At 34.2% G+C, this 24,325-nt stretch overlaps 1 protein-coding gene and 1 non-coding gene across 2 annotated transcripts; one reads left to right on the top strand and one right to left on the bottom strand.

Annotated features, from left to right (window-relative positions):
* The first annotated feature begins 114 nt into the window (after positions 1 to 114).
* TRNAS-CGA (transfer RNA serine (anticodon CGA)) lies at positions 115 to 196 on the top strand. The gene has a single exon. It is a non-coding gene; the product is annotated as a tRNA-Ser (tRNA).
* A 19,279-nt stretch (positions 197 to 19,475) lies between these two features.
* LOC126689359 (protein LIGHT-DEPENDENT SHORT HYPOCOTYLS 5) lies at positions 19,476 to 20,899 on the bottom strand. The gene has a single exon (XM_050384535.1). The coding sequence runs from the start codon at positions 20,368 to 20,370 to the stop codon at positions 19,687 to 19,689; it is 684 nt and encodes a 227-aa protein (XP_050240492.1). The 5' UTR covers positions 20,371 to 20,899; the 3' UTR covers positions 19,476 to 19,686.
* Between the last annotated feature and the right edge of the window lie 3,426 nt (positions 20,900 to 24,325).

Below are 24,325 nucleotides of genomic sequence, written 5' to 3'. Positions count from 1 at the left end.
AAATCTACTTATTTTCTTGCAAGATTCTATTTTCAAATCCAATCTCGGTTTCTGCTTGTCAATAGTTAGCTAGTAAGATTATAATGAAATGTTCCAAATTCGACGTACGATGCCGTCGATATGTCCGAGTGGTTAAGGAGACAGACTCGAAATCTGTTGGGCTTTGCCTGCGCAGGTTCGAATCCTGCTGTCGACGAGCAAATATAATTAGATTTTGCTTTGTGTTTTTTTATACCTTGAATGTGATTTTAATATCTACTGCCAAATTCTGACACTTTTACTGAGTTTACATCCTCTTGGATTTGATGGATTATCTTGAGATCCAAAAAGAATAAAGAGCCTCACCTTAGCCTTATGAGTTATGACCAAATCCTTGCTCAATTGAATTATCATGTAATGTAAGGCAAGAAAAGCATGAGCTGTTTCTTCTGAGAGCCTGACAGTGGTAACAGCCCGGATTTAAATTTGAAGAAATGGTGGATCTTTGTAAGCAAATGGGGGACAGAGCATGCCCATTCTCTAAATTGGACGGCAATGGCTTTTAATGACCTCCTGGCTCCTGCATTTATAGGGCCCATTCCACAGAGTTCCGCATGTTTCGAGTCTTGTTACTTCGCCCAGTCTTTTAGCCCATTATTAATTCACCAACTTCACCCTCATTTAAGCTTCGTCAGTTTGCTTTCAACAAGTGGGTCCGATTGCATAATGGATTACCAAATGGTTTTTTTTTTTTTTTTTTAATTGAATATCTATTATTTATAAATAAAAGGAGAAATGTTATCCACCTAATATTTTTATAATACTTTTATAACAAATCTTAAATAGTATATTTTTATTAATTGTTAATGAAGTGTAAAAAAGTAATTTAAATTATAGAATCAAATTAGAATCAATAACAACTAACCTATTACTTTGTTATAAATAAATTAGTAATGCTTAGGATTACGATAACTTTTACAACAAATCTCAAGTAATCATGGGTGGCCATTGGTTAATACTAGTGGGCAAAAAGTAATTACAGTAATGATTTCAAATTAAAACTAGTAATAATTTACCGCATAGGATTTATTACCGACACGTTACGAAATGATCTCTTTTCTATAAATAAATGCCCTATTGACTTAATAGAATTAGGGGCGTACGTAATTCCTGCAGGTAACCCAATTCCACTTCAAAGTTCTATTTTCTTCTCAGTTCAATTTCATGAGCTCTCCCTTTCGCTTGACGTCGACATACATATAAAAGAATCCGTTTAAATTAAGAATTTTGTTCATATATATATATATATATAATTAAATTCTTACATCAATTCATTTTTTTATACATTTAAATGTATGAAAATAAATTCAATAAGAATTTGGCTTTTTAACACAAGTTATCAAATCCGTTTTGAAACAATATATTCTAAATATATATGTAAAAAATAAAAATAAAACAAATTAAATTGTATGGAGGAACAAAGTGCGAGAGTTGGAGACGACACCAGAGATTAGGACAAGTCGCCTAAGTTGCCACAATCAACTTAAACTTGGGAAGACAATTAGGGTGGATGAAGGAGGGCTTGGTGGTGAAATAATTAACACCGATGATGTTGATGTGTTGATAGAGTAGTAGTTAGGTGATTGAGGTCTAAAGAAGATAGCAGTAGCAGATGGTGATTGTAACAAGCTAGGAAAGTGAGGGGAGCCAAGAGCCATTGGATCCACCAACGTCTCAGCTATTATTATAGTTAATAATTTTATGAGTTTAACAAATACTGATATAAGTTCTACTTGAGATTTATCTAATTACTAAAAATCATGACAAGAGAATATAGGTGAAATTCTGAATATGAAAAAATTACAACACAATTTATTCATATTCAATATATGTAACAAATAAATACAATACACTGGATGAACTATCTTTTTACGGGTTTCTAATTTTTTATTATATATAAAAACTACTTAATATTAATTACATTTTATTGTTCAGATTGATCTTAAGTAATACATATAGGTTCTTTTGTAATATATATATATATATATATATATATGTGATGTGTTTATGTTCTATATATTTATGAGTCTACAGTGGCATATGTATATTGGTTAGAAATTTTGCCCTCGCATCAAGTAAAATTCTGTCTCCGCCGCTATATATATATATATAATGATACTGACCTAAAAAATAAAAACTCTTACTCGCTAAATTTTAATCTAGAAACAAACCTTGTCCATTTTCTAACAACAAATGAAAATGATTATTCTGTGAAAAGTCCATTGTATCCGAGGGCGTGGCATATGCTTTTGGCAGTTTGTGCAAACATGCAATTGACGCTAAATTGATTGATCGCTATCTAGATAAGAAAAAACGAGAAAAAGAGAAAGAAAAAAGAAAAAAAAAAAGGTGATTGAACATTGCGTACGCTGATAAGGTACGTCATGAGTCATGATTTCCCATCAGCGTGAATGTGATTACTGATTAGGCCTCGTAAAAGATAATGGGGTCAAATGATCGCATAATTATCATGTGGATCCTCACAAATTTTCCATTTTGTTCGAACTTGCTCTTCTTCTTTGTTTTTGTCTGGTTGTATGAGTCATGAGGACCCAAGCTTGGCATGTAGTAGAGAAGTAGGTCCAATTCCAACACACAATTTTTATTGAGTACTAGTAGCGGTAGTGGTGTTGGTGTACGAGCTATAGACTATAAATACCAAAAGATTTTATGTCCGGCCATTATATCTTTCTCTGGTTACAGCAATTAAAACAAACAAAAGCTCTGGGGTAGCATAGGCATGAAGAATAACAAATGTGAGAGATGGGAAAACGATGGTTTGGGGGTAAGGTAATGTGTTGTGTTTCATTTCATAAGAGAAGAGGAACGAGAAGAGCATCGATCACGCACCGTTTGTCAGAAAATCTACGCTCCATATATCTTGTCGGCGACTTAAACAGCAGTTTGTCAAAATAGTTGGGACCCATATCACTGGAACGTCTTATCTTCTCTCTCCTCCATTGTTTTTGGCTTTACCACTTTTTCCATTACTGTAAAGACTAAAGAGCCAACTGCCAAGGGCCACCGACTGTTTCCTACAACCCTGACGTGGTGTGGGGAGCAGCTGCCTCCTACCTAAGCCCTTCCCATGCTCTAATTAATTGAAACTAACTCATCAACGTCAATGATCTCTTCTCCTTTCTCAATTATACAACAAGTTACTATCATTACTATACATTATTAAATTTACTGTCTCCTAATAGCTTAAACTTTTAAGAGAATTATAATTTATAATGGTATCAAAATGAAATATCTTAATTTTAATCTCTTGTGTCAATCTTATCTCTCATTTAAATTTTCATGCGTTGGATCTTTACTTAATAGTGGCTCACGCATAAAGAGAAAGTTTTAGATTAAATAATTAATTTACAATTTCCTAATAGCTTAAACTTTTAAGAGAACTATAATTTATTATTATGGTATCAGAACAAACGGTCTTAGTTTCAACTCCTTGTGTCCACACTTAATGATGGCTCATACGTGAAGGAAATTGTTATATTAAATTATTGAATTCACCGTATCCTAATAACTTAAATTTTTAAGCGAATCGATAATTTATTAACTACCTTATAAAAGCAAGTCTTAATTTGTAGACCTAAAATAGCTTTGAATCATTTCAAAGCTATTTGGGATCAATGCCTGCAATAAACCATCTGTCTTCCGCTTGGAATGTGGAACCAATGGTTTCACATTTATCCCGCACCAAAAGACGGGGATGAAAACAACTTGCATTAAAAGTTTATCATTATTTTTTTTTGCCTTTTGTTTTTAATTTTTATCTAATTGGTCACACAAAGTCAATTGTTTCACTATTTAATCAAAACCTTAAAGTTTAATGATTTGGATTCAATCATGTTATATTTGATGTAGAACTTTTCAAGTCGCATGCATATATCTTAGAATCTCTCCTCTTATGTGAGTCATACAGGCTTTTTATTTCTAGTTCCATGCACCCGATCTTATTCCACCCATATGAAGATCTACCACCATCATACCTTGTCGCACATGCATGACTGTCAATAATTCTTAAACCACTTGATAGAGAGATATGTAATATCTTGAGAGGACTCTAAGTAAGGCCATAATAAGGGATGGCAACAAGTAGGGAGAGTTAAATTAGGGGTGCCCAGTTTCTACTAAGTGGGGAAAATGTGCACAAGGCAAGGAGAGATATGTGGCCCCATTTGGTAACGGTATTTAAACAACAAAAATTGTTGTTTAAATACCATAACACGTATTTTTACATTCTTTTTTACTCACGTATTTCCATAAAATTTAAACAATGTTACTAGAAATCTTTTACCAAACGGGCCCTAGTATCTTAAGATGACTCTTAAGGCCATAACTGGGGATGACAATGGATAAGGAGAAGTTAAATTAGGGGTGCCCCATTTCTACTATGTGGGGAGCATAGCAGCATTGGGTAGGAACAAAACAAGTTGGAGGTATCTTCTTGTTCCTAATAAGGTTGATCCAACATTAATAAGATTGAAATACAGAACAAATTGACATTAATGAGATAGAATTAAAAGAGTAAGGGGAGGAATAGTCATAAAAGTGCTAAAGAAGTAAGAACATTACTGTACTTAATATTTTTTCTATTTGATAATTACAATATTGGGGGAAGGGGATTTTTTTTTTTTTTTTTTTGATATCACAATGAGGAGGAGGGATTTGAACCATAGGTGTAGAGGTGTCAATTTGGGTTAATTAGTGTGTTGTATTTGTGTCGAGGTAGGGGTATTCAGCTAAATGACTCAACTTAAACCCGACCTATTTAATAATCGTGTTATAACCCTTCAACCATAATCCGAACTGTTAATAAGGCGGGTTGACACAACCGACCCACTTGACATGCTTAATAAATAGGTCATGTTGGGTTGACATGAATGTAACTCAACCTATTTTAATATACATAATATTAAATATAACATTCATATATAAATAAGTCCTTTACATCCCAAAAGTAGTGCATATACTTCAAGTATTCAACCCACATTCAAAATAACATAATTTAACAAAAATAAAATAAAATAAGATATTTATAAGAAGGTTTAGAGATTTAGGGTTTGTTTGGTTTAGAGATCTAGGGTTTGTAAAGTTTCAATTTACAATTGTATCACTTATAAGTTTTTGTAATTATTCACTCTTCTTTTTAAGTTTAAAATAGATGTTGGATATTTGACAAATCTAAAATAAAATGAATATTTATTTGTTATACAAGTTAAACGGGTTGTGTTAAATGGGTTATTTCGGATTGACACAATTAAATTAGCGTATCAAACGTGTCTATTGCAAATCACGCGGGTTGACCTGCTTATGACACGTTTCATATTGTGTCGCTTTTGGGTTAACCCATTTGATGACCCAAACCTGCTAAGGCCCAACTATAACCCGCAAAACTCATGTCGTATTCATATCGTGTTCACGGGTCATGTCAAACATTGATACCCCTACATGGATGTCTTAAAAAGATTAGGAGTTGCTAACTCAGTTGAACTACTAGGCTCTTGGTGTGGGAAGAGGATTTAAACATTGGTTTTCCTTATAAAAGAGAGAAAACAATGCCATCAAGTTACAAAATTCTTGGCTTTAATTCAAAATTTTAAGTTTCAGAGGTTAAACCATAATATATTTTAAGTTTTTAAGTTTTTATTAAACAATGGTAGGACCACATACTTTCACATATATTTTACTACAACTGTATGTCTTATGTGACAGATTATAAATAATGGAGAAAAATGATAGCTTCATATAATATTGACAAATAATGAATCACAGTCTATCCTGTAGAACATATCCGACAATATATGTGAAAGCATGTGGTTGTAGCATTATTGCTTTTCATTTTGATTGTACATAAAATGGCAATTAGGTAAGCCGATTAAAATATTACATAATTTATTAGAAAACCCTGCCCTATTGGAGAATGGAGTTAGAAAACAGAAAAATTCTCTTAGATACAGTCTGAAATCATCTTATCTAATAAATTAAAAACGTGTGAAGTGTGAACTACGGCATTTTGCTACAGCCGTCACCCTCTTGTATAATTGTTTACTCAATTATCAATCTAATTTATGTTATGTGTATGTAGACTTGGATATATTTTACACACATTGCACGCACACAACAAAATGAGGCAGTTTTTATTTATTTATTTATTATTATTATAAAAATAAAAATAAAAATAAATGAATAAACAAATAGAGAGAAAGTAAATGTGGTTGTTGCTTTAACCAAAAAAAAATGTGGTTGTTGCATACATCATACATGTATGGCAGTGAAATTGCATTTCAATTAGTATAAATTATCACAGTTGAGGTAGGAGTGAAAATTATAGCCGACAAAGTACGCAATTCCAAATGCGAAAATTCTCTTCTAGAACGATATATACGTCATCAATGATTGCGCTAACAGCTTACTTTAATTAAGTGTTGGAGCCATTGATTACGTTTTGATCATCTCGTAAAGCACAACCGACATTTATTTATATACATATTTCTCTCTGTTTTCCAAGGACTCCGCCAATAGTTTCCACTGCCTAGTTTTATAGGATTATGCCGCCAGTGCCAGATGGGGGTAAGTGGTAACCATAAATTTAAATCTTCATTGTCTTTTAACTAACTTGACATGACACACGGTACCCTGTCAGATAGGGTGATCTTTCTTATAGTCTAATCAAGACCTATAGAAGGTCTAGAAAGTTTAGGACAAAGGTAACACGTAGAATATATCAGAGTCACGTAGGTTGGTGGTTTAGGGTATTTCATCTTATACCATTGCCGCGCTAATTGCTCACCGATACAACACTTATTTTATTATTTTATCACATCATTTTGTAACATCTTAATTATCAGATATTTTATAACTCAATTCTATACATTAAAATAACATTTACTACACATTAAAATAATATATTATCCTTTTCCCCATTATCATCAACAACAACAACATCAACAACAACCCGCACCGTAAATCAACCGCCACAGTCTACAACCACCAGCCACCCCCACAGATCAACCACCGACCACCAATATCAGCCACTGCTACAAAAAAAAAAAAAAAAGCTTAAACAAACACTACAATCAAAACCCAATCAACCAAAATCAGCCAACCCGATCAACCCAAACCCAAACCCGATCATCATCATCAACAACAACGGCACAACCACTTCCACTGCAACAATGCCGACAGCCACCACCGGCACAAACCCACATCCACCAACACCACCTTATAAATAAATTAAAAAAAAAAAAAAAAAAAAAAAAAAAAAACCACAACCAAAAAAATTGTTGCGGCCACAACCCACCCACCCACAACACCAGAAAAACACCAGAAAAATTGTTGCGGCCACAACCACCAGAAAAACAACAGAACCCACAACCCACCCACCCACAACACTAGAAAAACACCAGAAAAATTGTTGCGGCCACAACCCACCCACCGTCGACCCATCCTTCGGAACCCATTCACTGATTTCGCACCACCGATTTCGCATAACAGAACCCACCACCACCGATTCGCCCATCACCAGCTGACCCACCCACCACTGAATCTGACCATTGCAACCCACCACCAGTGATCTGCCAATCACCATCTCAACCCACCCACTGCCAAACCGGGTATCAAATCACGACCAAAAAAAAAAAAAAACCCCACAGCGACAGAGATCGGAGTGAAAGAAGAAAAGAGTGAAAAGAAAAAACTGAGGGTGATGTCTGAGAGGAAGAGAGAAAAACAACGAGATTGAGAAGAAAAAAGAGTGAAAGAAGAAAAGAATGGAGAGGCGTGATGTCTGAGGAAGAATGAGAGAGAAGAGAAAAGAATAAAGTGAAGAGAGAGGAGAGAGAGAAAAAAGAATAAAAAATATTAAAACTTATACCACACCAATTCCGTACTGTTGCAAATTTGCAACGATACTGTTCACATGTTGCAAAAATGATGAGATTTAGCACATCTGATATTTGGTGTTTTTTGTGTTTGGTGTGGCAAATGTGCCAAATATTTGGCATTTGGCACATTTGCCACACCTACTGTGGATGCTCTTAGAGCATCATCTTATTCTATTTTATCATCTTAAAAAGTTATTTTATTAATTATACCATATCATTTCACAATACATTCAACATCCTAAAACTCTATTTTTTTCTCATTTTATTTAAATATTCTTTTTTAATCCTTTTTTTTACTATTTTTCTTTTTCTCTTCCTTTTCCTCTCTTTCTCCTTCAACCTTTAGCATCGGCCTCTCTTTCTCCCTCAACCTCTAGCACCGGCCTAAACTTCTAGCAAACCCATACCCAGCAAAATCACAACAAAAAATCACCCAAATCAACAGAAACTTAATCAACCATCAAAAAATCACCCACAGCCACACCGATCTCGTCGCCACAACAACTACCAAACAGCCACTGACCCAGTCTTCAAGCCGCCGTTGCTGCCACCGTCGCCACCCAAATCTGACCCAAACGCCGGAAACCCATGCTCAACGACGATCTCCACATCTCACGCCCAATGCCGATCTCTACGCCCAACACCGATCACCACACCCAACGCCAATCTCCACCCCACACCCAAACACCGATCTCTGCGCCAAACCCCAAACGCTGATCTCCATACCACCACACTGATCTGCAACGAGAGAGAGAAGAGAAATAATGAGTGGGTGGTGGCTTTCCATGGCCGGTGACAGTGGGTCAGGCCATGGTGTGGTGGCTATGGGGTTTTGAGTCTAAAGAGAGGAGAGTAGAATGAGAGAGAGAAAAAAGATAGAGAAAAGAAAAAAAATAATGAGAGAGAGAGGAGAGAGAAAGTTGGTCGGAGTTTTTATAAAAAGTATGAGAGAGACAATTAAAAAATAATTTTTAGAAATACAATTGTGCTACAGTAGCATCTTATTAATAAGATGCTACTGTATCACTATTGTAAAAAATTTTACAATTCCAAATGTTTACAAGTCCAAATGCTGGGTGATTTTGGGCTCCTAATGCTAAATAATCCTTACATTTCCCATTTGGCATTCCCACTGGAGATGCTCTTAGGAATGTGAGTAGGTCAAATTAAGGAGATTTTTTGACCCAACCTATTATAGTGGGTTAAATTTTTTTAACTCAATTCAACCCATCACATAAGTCCAACCTAACCCACATGGGTCGGGTTGAACCCAGGAGTTGAACAATTTTTTTTATTACTATTATTGTTAAATTGAGCAGAAAAAAATATCACATATGCCACCTGAGTTAATAAACAAAATATATATTAATATATGAACTAATATTTCAACTCAGTTATACATTAATATATGAACTAATATACATTAATATTGGCTTTTATATAGGATAGGAGGAAGAGCTCATTATTTAAAAAAAAATTTATTAATTATATAATATATTTTAAATATATGGGTGGGTCGGGTTTGATGAGTTTGGAATTTTATGACCCGAACCCGACCCAACCCGCTTTCAAAAAAAGTTTTGTAACCTAACCCAACCCACCAAGCCCTAAAAACCGAACCAACCCAGTGGGTTGGGTCGGGTCAAGTTGGTTTTGGCGGGTTGGTAGGTTGGCTGCACACCCTTACTCACCATGGATGAGAGAGCTCTTCACAGCTAAGAGAGTCATAGAAAACATAATTTTCAATCTCGATCATTGAATTAAGTGTGTGTTTAGCTCCAATTTAAAAAGTCAATTTATTTTACTATTTAGCTTATTTTTATTACTATTTATGGGCCCCATTGCACTTTTTGGTACCATTTATGAGTCTCACTGTACTATTTCAGTTAACTTTTACCTTTATCTACAATACTTTCAGCAAAATAAGTAGACCCAAATAGACCCTAAATAAAGGATTATGTTAACATATATCCTTAGGACAACTGTTAATAAACCATAATAGAAAAGTCTTGACACCACTTTAATGGGAAGTATAAAAAGCTGTTAACAACATTTATTGTTTTATTATCTCCCAATAAAATGTTTCTAAAAATAGTTTCTAAATTAATGCGCCCTAAGGGCATTGGTTAACATTTCCCTTAAATAAAATAGGAAAAGTAAAAAATTAAAAATTAAAAAAATTGTGAGAGAGAAAATCAATTATATCAAGTGCATTTGATATCAATCCTAATTAGGACTTCTAGGCCAATGATCTTAATGATTTGAAGGCATTTCCCTATGTACGAAGTGTCTAGAGATTAGCAAGTTCTTTAGTTCTAGACCTAGATCTAAGGTGGGTGAGTGTAGGATAGATTTAGGAATTTCTAACTAAGATTGAAAAAACAAAAGAACTTAAGGAATGTCTAGAAATTTTGACACAATATTTAATTCAATTTATTGAAATAATTGATTTTGAATAGTAAAAAAAAATGATAATTTACCATACATGATCCATATTTCACCAGTTGATGCAAAAGCCATATCCTGGAAGTACTGTAACATTTTTAGGTATTCCAAAGGGGTAGATAGCTTAGAGCATTTACAATGGTGGAGCAAATTTTTTTAGTTTTTAGCATCTTAAAAACTTACTTTATCTATTTTAACACATTACTTTATAACACACTCAACATTAACGGTTCTATTTTTTTAGCACTTCCTTTAAATGTTAATTTTTTATTATTTTTTTATTCTTCATTTCTTTCTCTTTCTTCCTCTCTGTCTCTCTCTTCTTTGAAGAGATAACAAAAGGCAAGAACAACCATCACGCACAACCCACCACCAACAAAAGCAAAAGCAGTTGGCACAACCCATGGCCACAAACTTATTGTCCCAAAAAAAAAAAAAATTCACCCACACCCAAAAAAATTTTTAATTCTTTAATAAAAAAAAAAAAAAAAAAAAAAAAAAAAAAAAAAACCTAAACCCCCTAAATGTCTTCCCCTATGTCTAGCCCAAAAATCACCAGCTACACTACCAAGCCTAGAAGCATGCAACGATGTTGCCATAGTCTGAAAAAGTAGCAAGAACTGATGTGGGCGTGGTGGTTTAGGCCAAATCTTCAAACCCACCAAAAACAACCTCAACTATAACTAAAAAAAAAAAAAAAAAAAAACAAAAACAAAAACCACAAACCCACCAACCACACCACTACCAACTACCAGCACATCACAAACCACCTCAATCGAAATCCATACCAACAACCACAAGCCGGCCCACCACACCCACAACAACCCACCACCATCGCAACCTATAGCATGGCCCACCACCACAGGCCGATCAACGATCCACCACATCCACAACAACCCATAGCTTGATCAACAACCCACCACAACAACCCAATTAACTAACCACCAACCCAACCATTGCCACAACCAAAACCAACACAACCTAACCACACAAACCCACACCACCACTAACCATCGATCCAAACCACCCAACCACACAAACCCAGACAAACCCGAAACCCACCACAAACTCCACAACCTATGGTGAATAGCCTAACCCATGGTGAATAGGGCTGTCCATCAACCTGTTAATTCCAACCCACCCGCCCGACCAAAAGACCCACGGGTGAATCCGAATGCCCAGATGGGTTGAGTAACGAGTAAATTTAAGAATCGGTTTTTCGAGTCGGTTTCGAGTCCCTTGAATTCTAACCCATATAAAACAACCCGATCACCCATAATTTTTAAAAGGAAATTCTTGAACCTGGTACCTTTTACGCTGAATACGCCTCAGACAACTAGACCCTTAACCCTTCTCAAAAACAAAAAACACACCTCAACCTTAACCCTTGTTAGTTTTGGAAAATTTTCTCTCTCACTCTCTTTGATCACTCTCTCAAATCCCCAATCCTAGCATCCTTACTGTCGCCAAGTTAGGCTCTATTGTCACCCCTAACCATAGGCTCCACACTACTGCCGACGCTGAGTTGGGCCTATTGCTGCCGTCACCACTGTCGCTAACTCAAAGTTCAACTTGAAACTCCTTATCTTGATTAATCCCTCCTCTGATCTTGTGCAGTTTGTGGGTTAGTGAAAAAAAAAGTTTTGTTTTGTTTTATTTATTTATTTATTTATTTTTATATATATTTTTTAATGTACTGATCTTGTGGATATGGTGATCGTGGGGGAAGGAATGGTGGTGGTGGTGTGGGTTTTCTTATCTCCTTCTTTTTCGTTTCAGTCTCATGGATTTGGTGTTTTTGGACTTGGTTTGTGTTATATGGATTTTGATTTCTTTGTTGTTGTTTGGGTTTTGATTTCTTTGTTCATTGGGTTTTGATTTCTATCTTGTTGTAATTTAGACCCAAAATCACCCAACGGTTTCAACCTGTTTAACCGATGACCTGTGTCTTCAGGTTCGACACGAACATTTGGTTGGCTGCGGGTTCATTTTTCATTCACCCGAGTCAATCAGGTCGGGTGCGAGTTAGCCCCAAACTCAATCCGACTCAAACCGTAGACAACCCTAATGGTGAACACTACAACCCAAGGCAAATGGCGCCATAGAGAGAGAGAGAGAGAGAGAGAGAGAGAGAGAGAGAGAGAGAGAGAGAGAGAGAGAGAGAGAGAGCTAGGCTTGAGAACAATGAAAGAGAAAGCATTGGGTATTAAAAATAGATTTTTTTATTTTTGGCAACCAACTACAATAAACTGTTATAGCAATAAGGAAAAAAAAAAAAAAAAAAATCTATAGCACCATTGATATAGGTTTTTTTTTTTTTTTTTTTTTTTAAATTTTTTTATTTGAGGTGCTAAAATAACTTTTTAGCAATTTTAGCATAATCAATATGGATGCTCTTACAAGTTAAAAACACTTTTGGGCCATCCAATGTGCCGAAAGCAAAATCCATTCATTGACTTGGGAGAAAATTTTGAGCGCCATATGATTGGTTAGCAATCTCCCGCATCGATAGTAAACAACAATGTTGCACAATCATGATGTAGTTGATGCTGGCATCAACCTGAAGAAAATTATTGGTAAATTAACTGAGCAGCAAAGACTAATGTAATCCGTAGTGTTAAAAATTGTATTTTTAATCCAAGTTCTTCTAGCTACAAACACACACTTTGTCACACTTTATTTGGAAGTTAATTGATTATTGAATTACATTTTTTTCACCAAGTAAAAAAATTGTGATTAAGTACGTGTCCCTATTGTTTTTTTGTTTTAATCCACACTTACATCTAGGATTCCTTCAGAACCCAAAACCCAAGCCCCGGTTAAACAATTTTTTGTTTGCACCTCCCTATGCGGTGGTCGTTCACGTGGGGGCAAAATATGAGAACAAGAAATTGCTTATGCGTACAGTTTCTTTTTAAATTCTGTCACGAGGTCAAAAGCCAATCCATTCATACACGTGTATGATTCGCTTTAGCTGGTAATATATATACAAAATTTTAAAAAAAAGTTAGAGAAACATTTTTTTGCGTTAAAAGGGATTTTATTGCAAACTGAAAGTACAGAACAGAGACTTCAAAGAGTTACAAACTACAGACAACATGACTTGACAACCACCGCTACAAACACATCAAACTATACAATAACACCACAACGACTAAGACACAGTATCAAGACAAACACAACAACAGGAGATATTCCACAAACATAGACAAAATGAGAATAACATAATAAAATAAATGATATTCCACAAATTTATGGCTAGTTGTGAAACTAACGAATTGCGGAACTTAGTAATGTAAGCTTGTAACTAAATTGGGGCATTAAAGTAGTTGAACATATGTTATGATAGGCTAAGATGGATGTGGTTAGTCTTGGTTTGTCTATTGTGGAGTCAACTTTAGCATGCACCCTTGGGTTATAGGGCACCCCCCACCCATAACGGATGGGTAGCAATTACAACAAGTAAAACTCAAAAAAATCCAATCAATAATCTACATATTTTATATATAATAACGCTTGAAATTTTATAGGTGTGTTCTGTATAAAAATTTGCAATCAACCCAACGGTGGATCCCGAAATTTTTGTATATACTATATATTTCTACTAAAGTAGTAAATATTTACAAAATCATAATTCATATAACCCAATATATGCTACAAACAATATATCATTAAGCTTCAACAAACTTTTGCCAAGATTTACAACAAAATTTGATATCTTAATATATGTATCTCCTTTTACAAAAAGAAAAAAAAAAATTGAAATTTTATTATATGATTCTTCAAAACTGGATAACATAGTAACTTAGCGAAACCATTTTGAATATTTTTCATCTCTCTCTCATTCATTTTTTTTTTCCTAATTATGTAAATCTCTCTCACACATTTTTTTTCCTGATTATATAAATCTCTTGAATTTTTCTCAACAAGCAGATTAAGTGTGCTTGCCATGAAGCAAATAAATGTGCAGTTGCTTTTACTGAGTTTAGATAATTTCTTTCCTACTCTTTTGTTACTCTTGATGAACCACTATCTATGGTGTAGAATTTTCTGGCTCTTGATAAAGCCAAGCTTTGTTATAATAGATTTCTTAAATCTTAATATATATACACATCTCCTTTTACCAAAAAGAAAAAGAAAAATGATATTATATTATAATTCTTCTTTAATACTAGATATCATAGTAGCTTAGCCAAACCATTTTGAATTATGTTTTTATTCCACTCTCTCTCTTATACACTCACACACACTTTTTATTTATTTATTTTTGACTATATAAACCTCTTGAAAGTTTTCCTCAACAAGTGGATTGAGCATGCCTACCATGAAGCAAATAAATGTGAGGATGTTTTTGCTGAGTTTGGATCTTTTCTTTTCTGCTCTTTTGTTACTCTTGGTGAACCACTACTTATGGTGGAGAATTTCCTGACTTTTGATAAAGCCAAGTTTTATTATAATAGACTTCTTAAATCTTAATATATACATCTCCTTTTATCACAAAAAAATTAAAAATTTCATGATAGTGCTTCTTCAAAACTAGATAACATTGTAGCTTAGCTAAACAATTTTGTATTCTTTTTTTATTCCTCTCTCTCTCTCTCTCCAAATCTGTTGGAGTACAAGAAGGTTAATTCTTCATTCCAGTGTGGCAGTGGTCAAGAAAGGAGCCTTCCATGTACTACAACAATTACAAATTCTTCTCCCAGTTCCACTCTTCCACCAAGGACTGACATAGCGGTTTTAGAGCTTCTCCGATACTGCTTTTGTGATTAGAAGGGGGAGACTGAGTTAAGTTTTTTGTTTGGTTTTGTGGAGCTTAGTTATGTTTGATCCGGTTGACGACCTGACGCAATCCGAATAATGTTGCGTGGTTTTTAATTGAAGATTTTTTTAGGTTTAGTCCATGGAGCGGAGGATGTAGAAAATGCAGTTTTGATGATTAGGGTTTGTTGTTGTAGTTTTTTGAGAGAGAGAAGAAGAAGAAGAAAAAAAGAAAAAAAATTCTACTGCCGCACTTTGTATTTTTCCCTGATAATAGTAAAATCCCTGCAACTCCTTAGATGTAGGCAAATTGAAGAACCACATAAATATTGTCTTGTGCGTGTAATTTTTTTTTTTTTTGCGTGTGCTTTCTCTATTTTATGTTTCTCATAGGTTGGGAATTTCGGGTTAATTCCCTACATTTTTTGCCCCTTTTGTGACTTTGCTATGCAAGCTTTTGGTTTTGCCACCTTTTCTTTTTTGGGTATCTGTTGTTCTCTTGTTTAAATTGGATCAAAGGTGAGGATTAGGGTTTAGAGTTATGTTTAGGGTTTAATTTTTGAAAAAAGATAATGGAATAATATGATCATTTTTTTATGGGTTCGAGTTCAACAAATAATATCAAACTTGTTTAAGGATTTCAAAATTTTGTATGTATATTTAGTTTTGATGGATTTTGTATAGATCTTTTGGTTCATAAAATTTAAGGATTTCAAAATTCCTTTTAGTGGAATGATGTGTTTGCTGGGGGAGATTGAAGAATGAAGAAATTGAGAGATAATGGAATCAGTTGGGAGAAATAATAAAATTAAAAATAAAAATAAAAAACTAATATTTAAATGAAATAGAGTTTCAAGTAGAAAATTGGATAGTATATTTTTACAAGTGATTGGCTAAAATATAAAAAATACGTTCTTATGTTATTCTAGAACATTTGCATTAGACAATGGAAAATAGAAAAATGGTTCAATTTTACACATCCAAGCCTCAAAATCACCCACATTAGTCAAGTTAAAGATGCGTAAATTTGCAAAGTTGTTATAATAATCGTATAAATTTATACTATTGTTATTCATTTTGTATTTAGTTTTTTATTCTTTTTTTTAATATATTTTAAGGATAAAGAAAGATAGTGATTAGTGGTTGTTGGATGTGAAGAAAGAAAAATAATTTAAAAAATAAGAGAAATTGATATTTTAATGAAATAGAGTTTAAAATATATCTAATTTGATATAGTTATTTTTTAAAAGTTTTCACGTAAAATAGGAAAAAAAAAATTCTTATGCCAAAATAAACATAAATTTTTGACTAGCTGATCTGAATGTTCAAGAGAAAATTTTCGAGTAAATTAATGTGAATGATCTCTCTCTCTCTCTCTCTCTCTCCCCTAATTAAGCTGGCTTCCCTACTGCACCAACCTATTTTGTTTCGTGCATTTTTGGCTGTGCTTCAAGTCTTCAACCATATATCTAGTCCAAAGAAAGTTTCCAATCACATCCTTTTACTCATCCTTACATAAATTTACTTTTCAATAAATAGTCTATGTTTTACCCTCAACTTTTACAGCTTCGCATATATAGGAACATGCCATTGCACCATAATCGGAACTCGGACAATCTTATATTCAAAAGACATATCATGTATTCCACATACACAACCCTATGGGTACTGTACAAAAGTTAGAAAAGAGAGCAATGCCAGAGGTGACTTGCTCACAGTGTAATAAAGCTGGCACCCAAGTTTGATCATCAGAAAATGCAAGTGCAAAATTGGCTAGTGGTTCTCTGCAGCATTGCATACCATCCATGCATATATGTACCATTGAAGCCAACAAGATACAAACAATCCATACAGTAGGAAAGCGTGTGCAAATATGTATGGTGCAAGATGGTGGGTTCTTGGTGACATTGTCCCACATGTTACGGAATAGCAGTCCTTTTATTTATATTTTTGCGCATATAAGCAAGGGCATGTGGGAGCTTCTCTTCTACTTTAGAAGCCAATTGAGATAGGTAAAAATAAATTAAAAGCATATATTCCTTCCAAACCATAGCCATACCATACGTCAATACGCCAATAATATCCACTGGCTACTCTGCATACTGTGGCATTTAGATAAGACCACTCGGTGCAGTTGCTTTAAGAAACCCCTACCCCTACCCCAAGCCAAACCTCTCTCTCTCTCTCTTAAATGAACTATCACACTGTAGCCTAAAATGGGGATATGATATGAATGTTAATGTGACCCTCGACAAAAGAGCCAAGAACCTGAGGGCTCTTTCTACCATCTATTTTGTGACATTTCTCCTTTTGCACTTAACTACGCTCAGAATTCCCTGCCCCACGTACTGTAGCATGCAAGATACAAGATGATAAAAAAAAAAAAAAAGAAAGATTAATAACTCTGGCTGACGTTATCTTTTTTTGTTTTCTTCCACGATCTACACATCACTGAAAATATTTTTTATAGTGAAATCCATTAATCAAAAATAAATGTTAAAATATCAGTTTTCATAACTCAATTTTAGTTATATTATTTGTTTCAAACATTCAAGATTGTCTTTTTTATGTAAGCTTGTTTGTTTTTTATTTTTTATTATTATTGTTTTTTTATTTTTAAGATATTGCATAAAAATAATCTCAGCTGTAGCCGTCCCCAGGGTTTCACTGTTTAGTCTGAAACCTTTATATTTGATTGTTTTAATTTTTTTTAAATTCATTTTCTTGAGGGAAACAGTCAAAGTGGATACTACAACCTTTTTTTTTTTTTTTTTTTTTTTTTTAAGAATCAAATTAGTACAACCTTATGAAGAAGAAGATTGCGACTTCCATGACCAAGAACAAGGATGTAAAATGAGGATAAAATGGCCAAATTAGAATCAAATTATTTTTTACCTTTAATTTTCGGAATTAAAATGGTGAAAGTGAATAATGTATAAATGGGAAAGAAAGAAAGAAAGAAGGCAGAAAGAGAAAGTAGTTTCTGCAAAATACAAAAGGATAACATTTATTTATTTATAAAGTATAGAGGAAAAAAGGAGGCAGGAAAGGAAGAACCAAACAAAAACATAATAATAAAAATTGTTTTAGCAGATCATGAGTAGGGTAATAAATGTTGCATCATTTCATTTCAGTAGATATGGATCTAAATATTGATATTCAGAAATGGGGGCTTTGTTTGGGAGTGCATGCCTGGTGCCTGGTGGGTCTAAGTTATGATAACAAATTTATAAAAGCTAATCAAGTTGCAAGATATAATAAGATATTACAACAAAATGGATGCAAGGGTTGGCTACTAGTCGTTTTCACACTGAGGTGGTGGTTACCTTAATAAATTAGAGCAGCAATAAAAAGGGATTAGTTTTTAATTTCATTGATTGTTGTAGACTATTATATAGTATATCTTTTTTGTAGTTGTTGTTATTACAAAAAGAAATGTAATTTTCATATGGAAATGAGGGAGAGAGAGAGCACAGTTGTGCTGAATGAGAATTTGATCCCAATAATCCAAATACCAAGAACTCAAAGTCTTAAAAATCTGAACAGAAAATCTAAGATCAAGTTATAAAGAAAGCACCTGAAACTGAAAGCGCAAAATGCCTAAATCAGAGGCGCACGTGGGCATTATAAGAGATAAATAGAGCCCCAGCAGATCAAGAAGCCGGGGACCAGATGAATAGTTGTTGATGGCTTATAAAGATTTTAGGCTAGTGTGACTAGTTGTTTTGCTTACCCTTCTTACTCTTACAAGCTGTGGTGACCACAGTCTGAGTTTTGGTACTGTCTAGCAACCCACACAAGCAACAGTTGCAGTTATGGAACAGCAAGGTATACAAACAAAAGGGAACAATGGAAGAAAAAAAAAAAAAAGGAATGGGAAAAAAGAGCAATTTGTGCTTGCTTATTGGATTGCTTAAGGGTCAATCTGATCTACAATGTGTGTATAGTAATATCTAATGGAAAGAGAAATACTATATAGATATATTTATGTACTTTTCATAATTTCCCATTTATCTTACTTATGCTAATCATGATATGCAATCTTAAATATAATTGGGGTTTACCTGGTCAAGACAAAAAAAAAAATAGAGACGGAGGCTTTACAGTGAATGATACAAATGCTGGTTTTCTTGGGTGGTATAGTTTAAATTTTTTAAAACAAGAGAGGAAGAAAAAAAGAGTCTTGGAGCTTCCTCTTCTTTGTCAAAAGTCCAAAACACGAGGCCAAAAAGAAGAATAAAGAATCGAGAATTTGAAACTTGACTACTCTTCTGCTTGCCATATGCTCTTATGGACTAGAAATGAGATCAAGTGCTCCATTTTAAAAGAGAGGAAACGAAAGGAATAAGTCTTTATACTAGCTACCTGAAATCGAGTGTTGTTCATGCGGTCGATCCGATTTTATAAGAAAATCGCCAGATATATATAAAGATATATATATATAGCTCATAATAATCACAATCGAAAGCTTAAACAGAAATGAAAATCGAACAAAAAATAAGGTTAAAAAAAAGTAGAGAAGAATAAGAAGAAGAAGAAATTAGTAAAACTATACGGTGGTACTCGTAGTAGTAGGTGTTGTTGTTTGAGCAACACTAGCACTCCCAGCTGCAACACTGCCACTTCCATCACCATCACCAGCAGCAGCAGCAGCAGCACCACTACCACTACCACTACCACCGGCATCGCCTCCTTGAGTCGCTACGACAGTTGTGGCCGTTACAGCAGTTGGGCGTTTTCGTTTCTTCTTCTCATAAGGAATCCCTCTAGCTTTTGCTTGGCCTTCTCTGACTTCCCTCAAATAAATCCTCACAGCTCGAGCTCCAAAAGGATTCGATTCTGGCCGTCCACCGTTCTCTTCATACGCCGCTCTGAGCCGTCCGATGAGCGCGTCGAGGCTACCCCACGCTTGTTTAAGTGGGCAAGCACATGGGGCAGGTGGGTTCGGGTGGCCGAAATATGGGCACCCGGTGTTGTGGACCTTGGTTTTTCCGAACTGGTCCAAGTACTTCAAGAACTCGATCACGTGGGCGCCACTGCACCTTGCTAGAGTTAAAGGGGGCTTGTGGTTCCTTAGGTACTGTAAGAAAGTGTTCCAGTCTCGACGCTTTTGTGACTCGTACCGACTCGGTGGTGCTGGTGATGAGCTTTGATCAGCTGGGGCTGTTGCCGACGATGGACCCTCTCCGCTATTCGGGTCGGATGAACCAGCACCACCAGATGTTGAATCCATAAACAAGAGTTATTTTGGGTTCTTTTGGCTTTTATGGGTGTTGGGTATTTGGGCGATGTGTAGGATCGAGTTAATCAAAGCATCCTTAGCTGTTTTCAAGAGCTAAGAACACGATCTTATCTTCTCTACGAAGTATAGAAACCTCAATTTCTGTTTCTGTTGATGGGTCTGTCTCTCTCTCTCTCTCTCTCTCTCTCTCTCTCTCTGTGTAATACAAACACTGTCTCTCTGTAGTTTCTCACTCTTTTTTCGGTGTTTGATTGTAGTGTAAAGATTTTGGAGGGGGGCTGCTTCTTGGATCTTTTTCACGGGAAGGAGATTGTCTTGGTTTTGCTTTGTTCATGAGAAGGAGATGGTCTTACTTACACACAGAGAGAGAGAGAGAGAGAGAGAGAGAGAAGAGCTCTTGTTTGATGGGACGTAAAAAGTATAGATGAATGAATATGAGTGAGACTCTCTCCTCACTTAAGAGAGAGAGAGAGAGAGAGAGTCAGACATGAGATATCAGAGAATGCTAAAAAGAAAGAGAAAAGAGTAATCTCTGAAAAAAATAAAAAAATAAAAAAAGATAGTCTTTTGGCTGTGACTTGTGAGAGGGGGAGAATGGGAGAGAGAGAATTGAGGGAGAATTCACAATTCACATGGTGGCCCCATTGGACAAGACATGTTTACTATTCACCCCCTGGCGGCCCCTCCCCACTCTTTCTTAAAAGCTTCACTCGCTGTTGTGAGCGTTTGAGGCTACCATTGGGTTTTCAAATGTGGTGGTGCCCCTTCTTCTATTAGAGCATCCATCGTTGAAAAATTATGTCATTTTATCATATTAACAAATTTATTTTATTATTTTAATATATTATTTTACAATATACTTTATATTATATATTATATTATTCAATTCTATACATAAAGGTAATATATATAACAATTAAAATAATATATACTTAAAACTCATCCCAATCCAAACAATAAAAATTGTACTTTTGTGAACATAAGGTTAGAAGAAGAGAAAGTACAATAAAAAACAATAAAATTTTACAATCTGTGAACAGTATCAATCCAAATTTGAAAAGGTATTGTTCATCAATGCTATAAGTTTTAGAATCTGAAACATCTGATGAGGGGTTTTTTATGGTGTCTAGTGTGCCAAATGCTAAATATTTCGCATTTGGCACATTTGATACTAGTTCTCTTAGTTAAGAAATACTAGGTGTATAGTAATTTCACAACAAAATTTAGGTGGTAAACTATATGTTGTTATAATTTGTATTTATTATTGAAATTATTTTTTTACCTATCAGTAATAGTCAATAAAAACCTGCAACATATGTTTTGTTGTAAAATTATTGTAGTCATACCCATTTTTATAATTTTTTAGTTAAGTGATCATTTGTAAGTGGCAAAGAATTATTTTTTAATTCATCAACAGACACACCTAATTATATATCAAATTTTACAACTTATAGATATATACAATTATAAATGATCGATGAAAAGTAATAACTAAAAAGTATCTATCACTTACAATAACACAAGTTAACAACTTGTAAATTTAAGTATGCAATTAGATATCTCTAAAATTATTCATCATATTTTACATTGATTCGCTACTTTTATTTTGACCATTCATAATCTGCGACTTCAAAATAATCAATACTTATGACAAGCAAAAATGGTGTTTCAAGACTTTCTTGGATTCCCCACTTAAAGAATGACTATCTTAGTGCGAGTTTTGGCCACACCCACGGAGGAGCGTGGGCGTAATACTGGTCGCGGATCCGGTGGGCATTTAATGGGGTCTTAGCTGAGCCTGAGGTCAAACATTTCAAAGCCACGCACTGACGACTTTATGAGTTCATATTAGCTAGCGAGAGACCTGTGGTTTTTTTACACGGTTGCTGGTTAGTTTTGGTGTAAAGTCTTTTTGTGTGAATGATAATATTAGTCATATAAAGTGGGATATGATTTTCATGCAAAGCTGTTTTCGAAGGTAATTAATTAGTTTTACATGTGTGTACTAGGAATTGGGAACTCTGCTCGTGAATGACATGGTGATAGAAAAACCTTTTTGTTCTATTTGATGCAATCCATGAATGAATAATATTATGATAAAGAATTTATGATAACAGGTGAGGGCAATAAGACAGTATTTTGGATTTGATTAATGATTTTGGAAAAAGAGAATGATAATCAAAAGGGAATAAATATTTGTCAGAATAACACATGCATGCGATTGGACAACATACTAAACCTCATGGGTTTTCAATCGCTCTCGTATTAATATATTTTACTTTAGATTTTACTATTTTTTTCACTTCACGATATATTATATAATTTAGGTTTAACTTTGAACATAGTATTGAATAAGTGTTTTCTGGCATATCAACTGGTTGTATTCTATGTTGTTGTAATATGCGTTGCTGTTCTGGCAGCTTGTTTTCAATAAAGATTGTCTTGATTATCAACAATATATATATATATATATATATTATAAGATGGAAAATACAATTTTAGTGTTTATAAATTAAAAACATGGTTTTAAAAATCAAACTAGATCGGACCGGCTTGTTCAACCTAAAACTGGACACTAATTCGGTTCGATAAAAACCGAAAAAACTAGAATTAGACCCAAGTTCAACCCAAGTTCGTCCCACATTAATGTTAACACACCTGTTCACCTCTCTAAGAGAGATCCACTCCTCTCCATTTGGAATAGATTTCTTGTTGGAAAAATAACACTTAATTTGGTGAGATTTTAATTGAATAGTTTATATAACATATAAAGACACCATTTAATCCAAAAGTTTAAACCAATGTGTTTTGACCTAACTATTTTATTAAGACTCACTCTTGTAGTAATTATCCACATAGGATTTCAATATGTAATTAACCACATTAGCTCTAGATGTTACTTGTTAAGGAGTAAAAGATCTTGGAAAGATTCTAATTGAGAGGTTAATATAATTTTACCTAAACCCATAGGATTAACCCCTCAATTAAAAGTCCACAAGGTGTTATCTCTCTATCAAGTGGTATTAGATCTAATGGTTTGAGGGCAAGTGTTCGTTAATAGATTCCACTCATTGGCAGCTCCACATGCAAGCCAGGGTGGTCACAGGACCACCCTAACTTGCAAAAACGTATATATACACTTGCCAAAAAAAAAAAAATACATGCTAAATTAACCTACTGTAACCACCCCTAATAAAAATGTTAGACACCCTGACTTGAAAATTACAAAAATTTGGATTCAACAAAAATAAGAGTAATGCGATTTCTCAAAATTTTCACAATAATTTTACAATAAATTCAATATGGTAAGTTGTTACTAATTCTAATTTGGGCCTAATATTGATATTATTTTTTTATCCGCCAATAACAGCTTTTTGCATAAGATTTATTGTAAAAATTTTGTGGATATAGCACTACTCCAAAATTAATTCTACCCCAAACATAATCCTTAAACCCTTTTATAATTTTTTTAAAAAAAATCTTAAATAACAACAATAAATATTAGCCCAAATAATAACAAACATAAACCAAACAAAAAAAAGATAAGACTAAACAACAACAAGTGAACAAATTAATTATTCAACAAAAAGCCTATTATAAAACAAAAAGATAAATTCGATAATCATTCAAATTTGTAGCCCGTTCAACCTATTCAATAAAAATAATCTTTAATTTCATTTTTCCTTAAAGAATGGTACCTAGAAAAATATTGTGGTTGTGAGTTCTCCTTGATGGTGACAACAGTTATACTCCTTTTGGCTTTACAGTCGCAACATTTTTGCCCTCCTTAGCGATTTGATTCACAGTTGTAGCAAATATTTAAGTTATCGTTTTATTAGATATTGTATAATTTAAATTTCTTAGTGACCACCCTATTTTTTTTTTCCTAAAGCCACCATTGATTCCACTAAGTAGACTAAGTAAGAATCTCATGTTAACTCCACCC

The sequence above is a fragment of the Quercus robur genome, chromosome 1, assembly GCF_932294415.1.
Source record: "Quercus robur chromosome 1, dhQueRobu3.1, whole genome shotgun sequence".
In the NCBI taxonomy this organism is placed as follows: domain Eukaryota; kingdom Viridiplantae; phylum Streptophyta; class Magnoliopsida; order Fagales; family Fagaceae; genus Quercus; species Quercus robur.
This window is presented reverse-complemented; position numbering and strand designations above follow the sequence as displayed.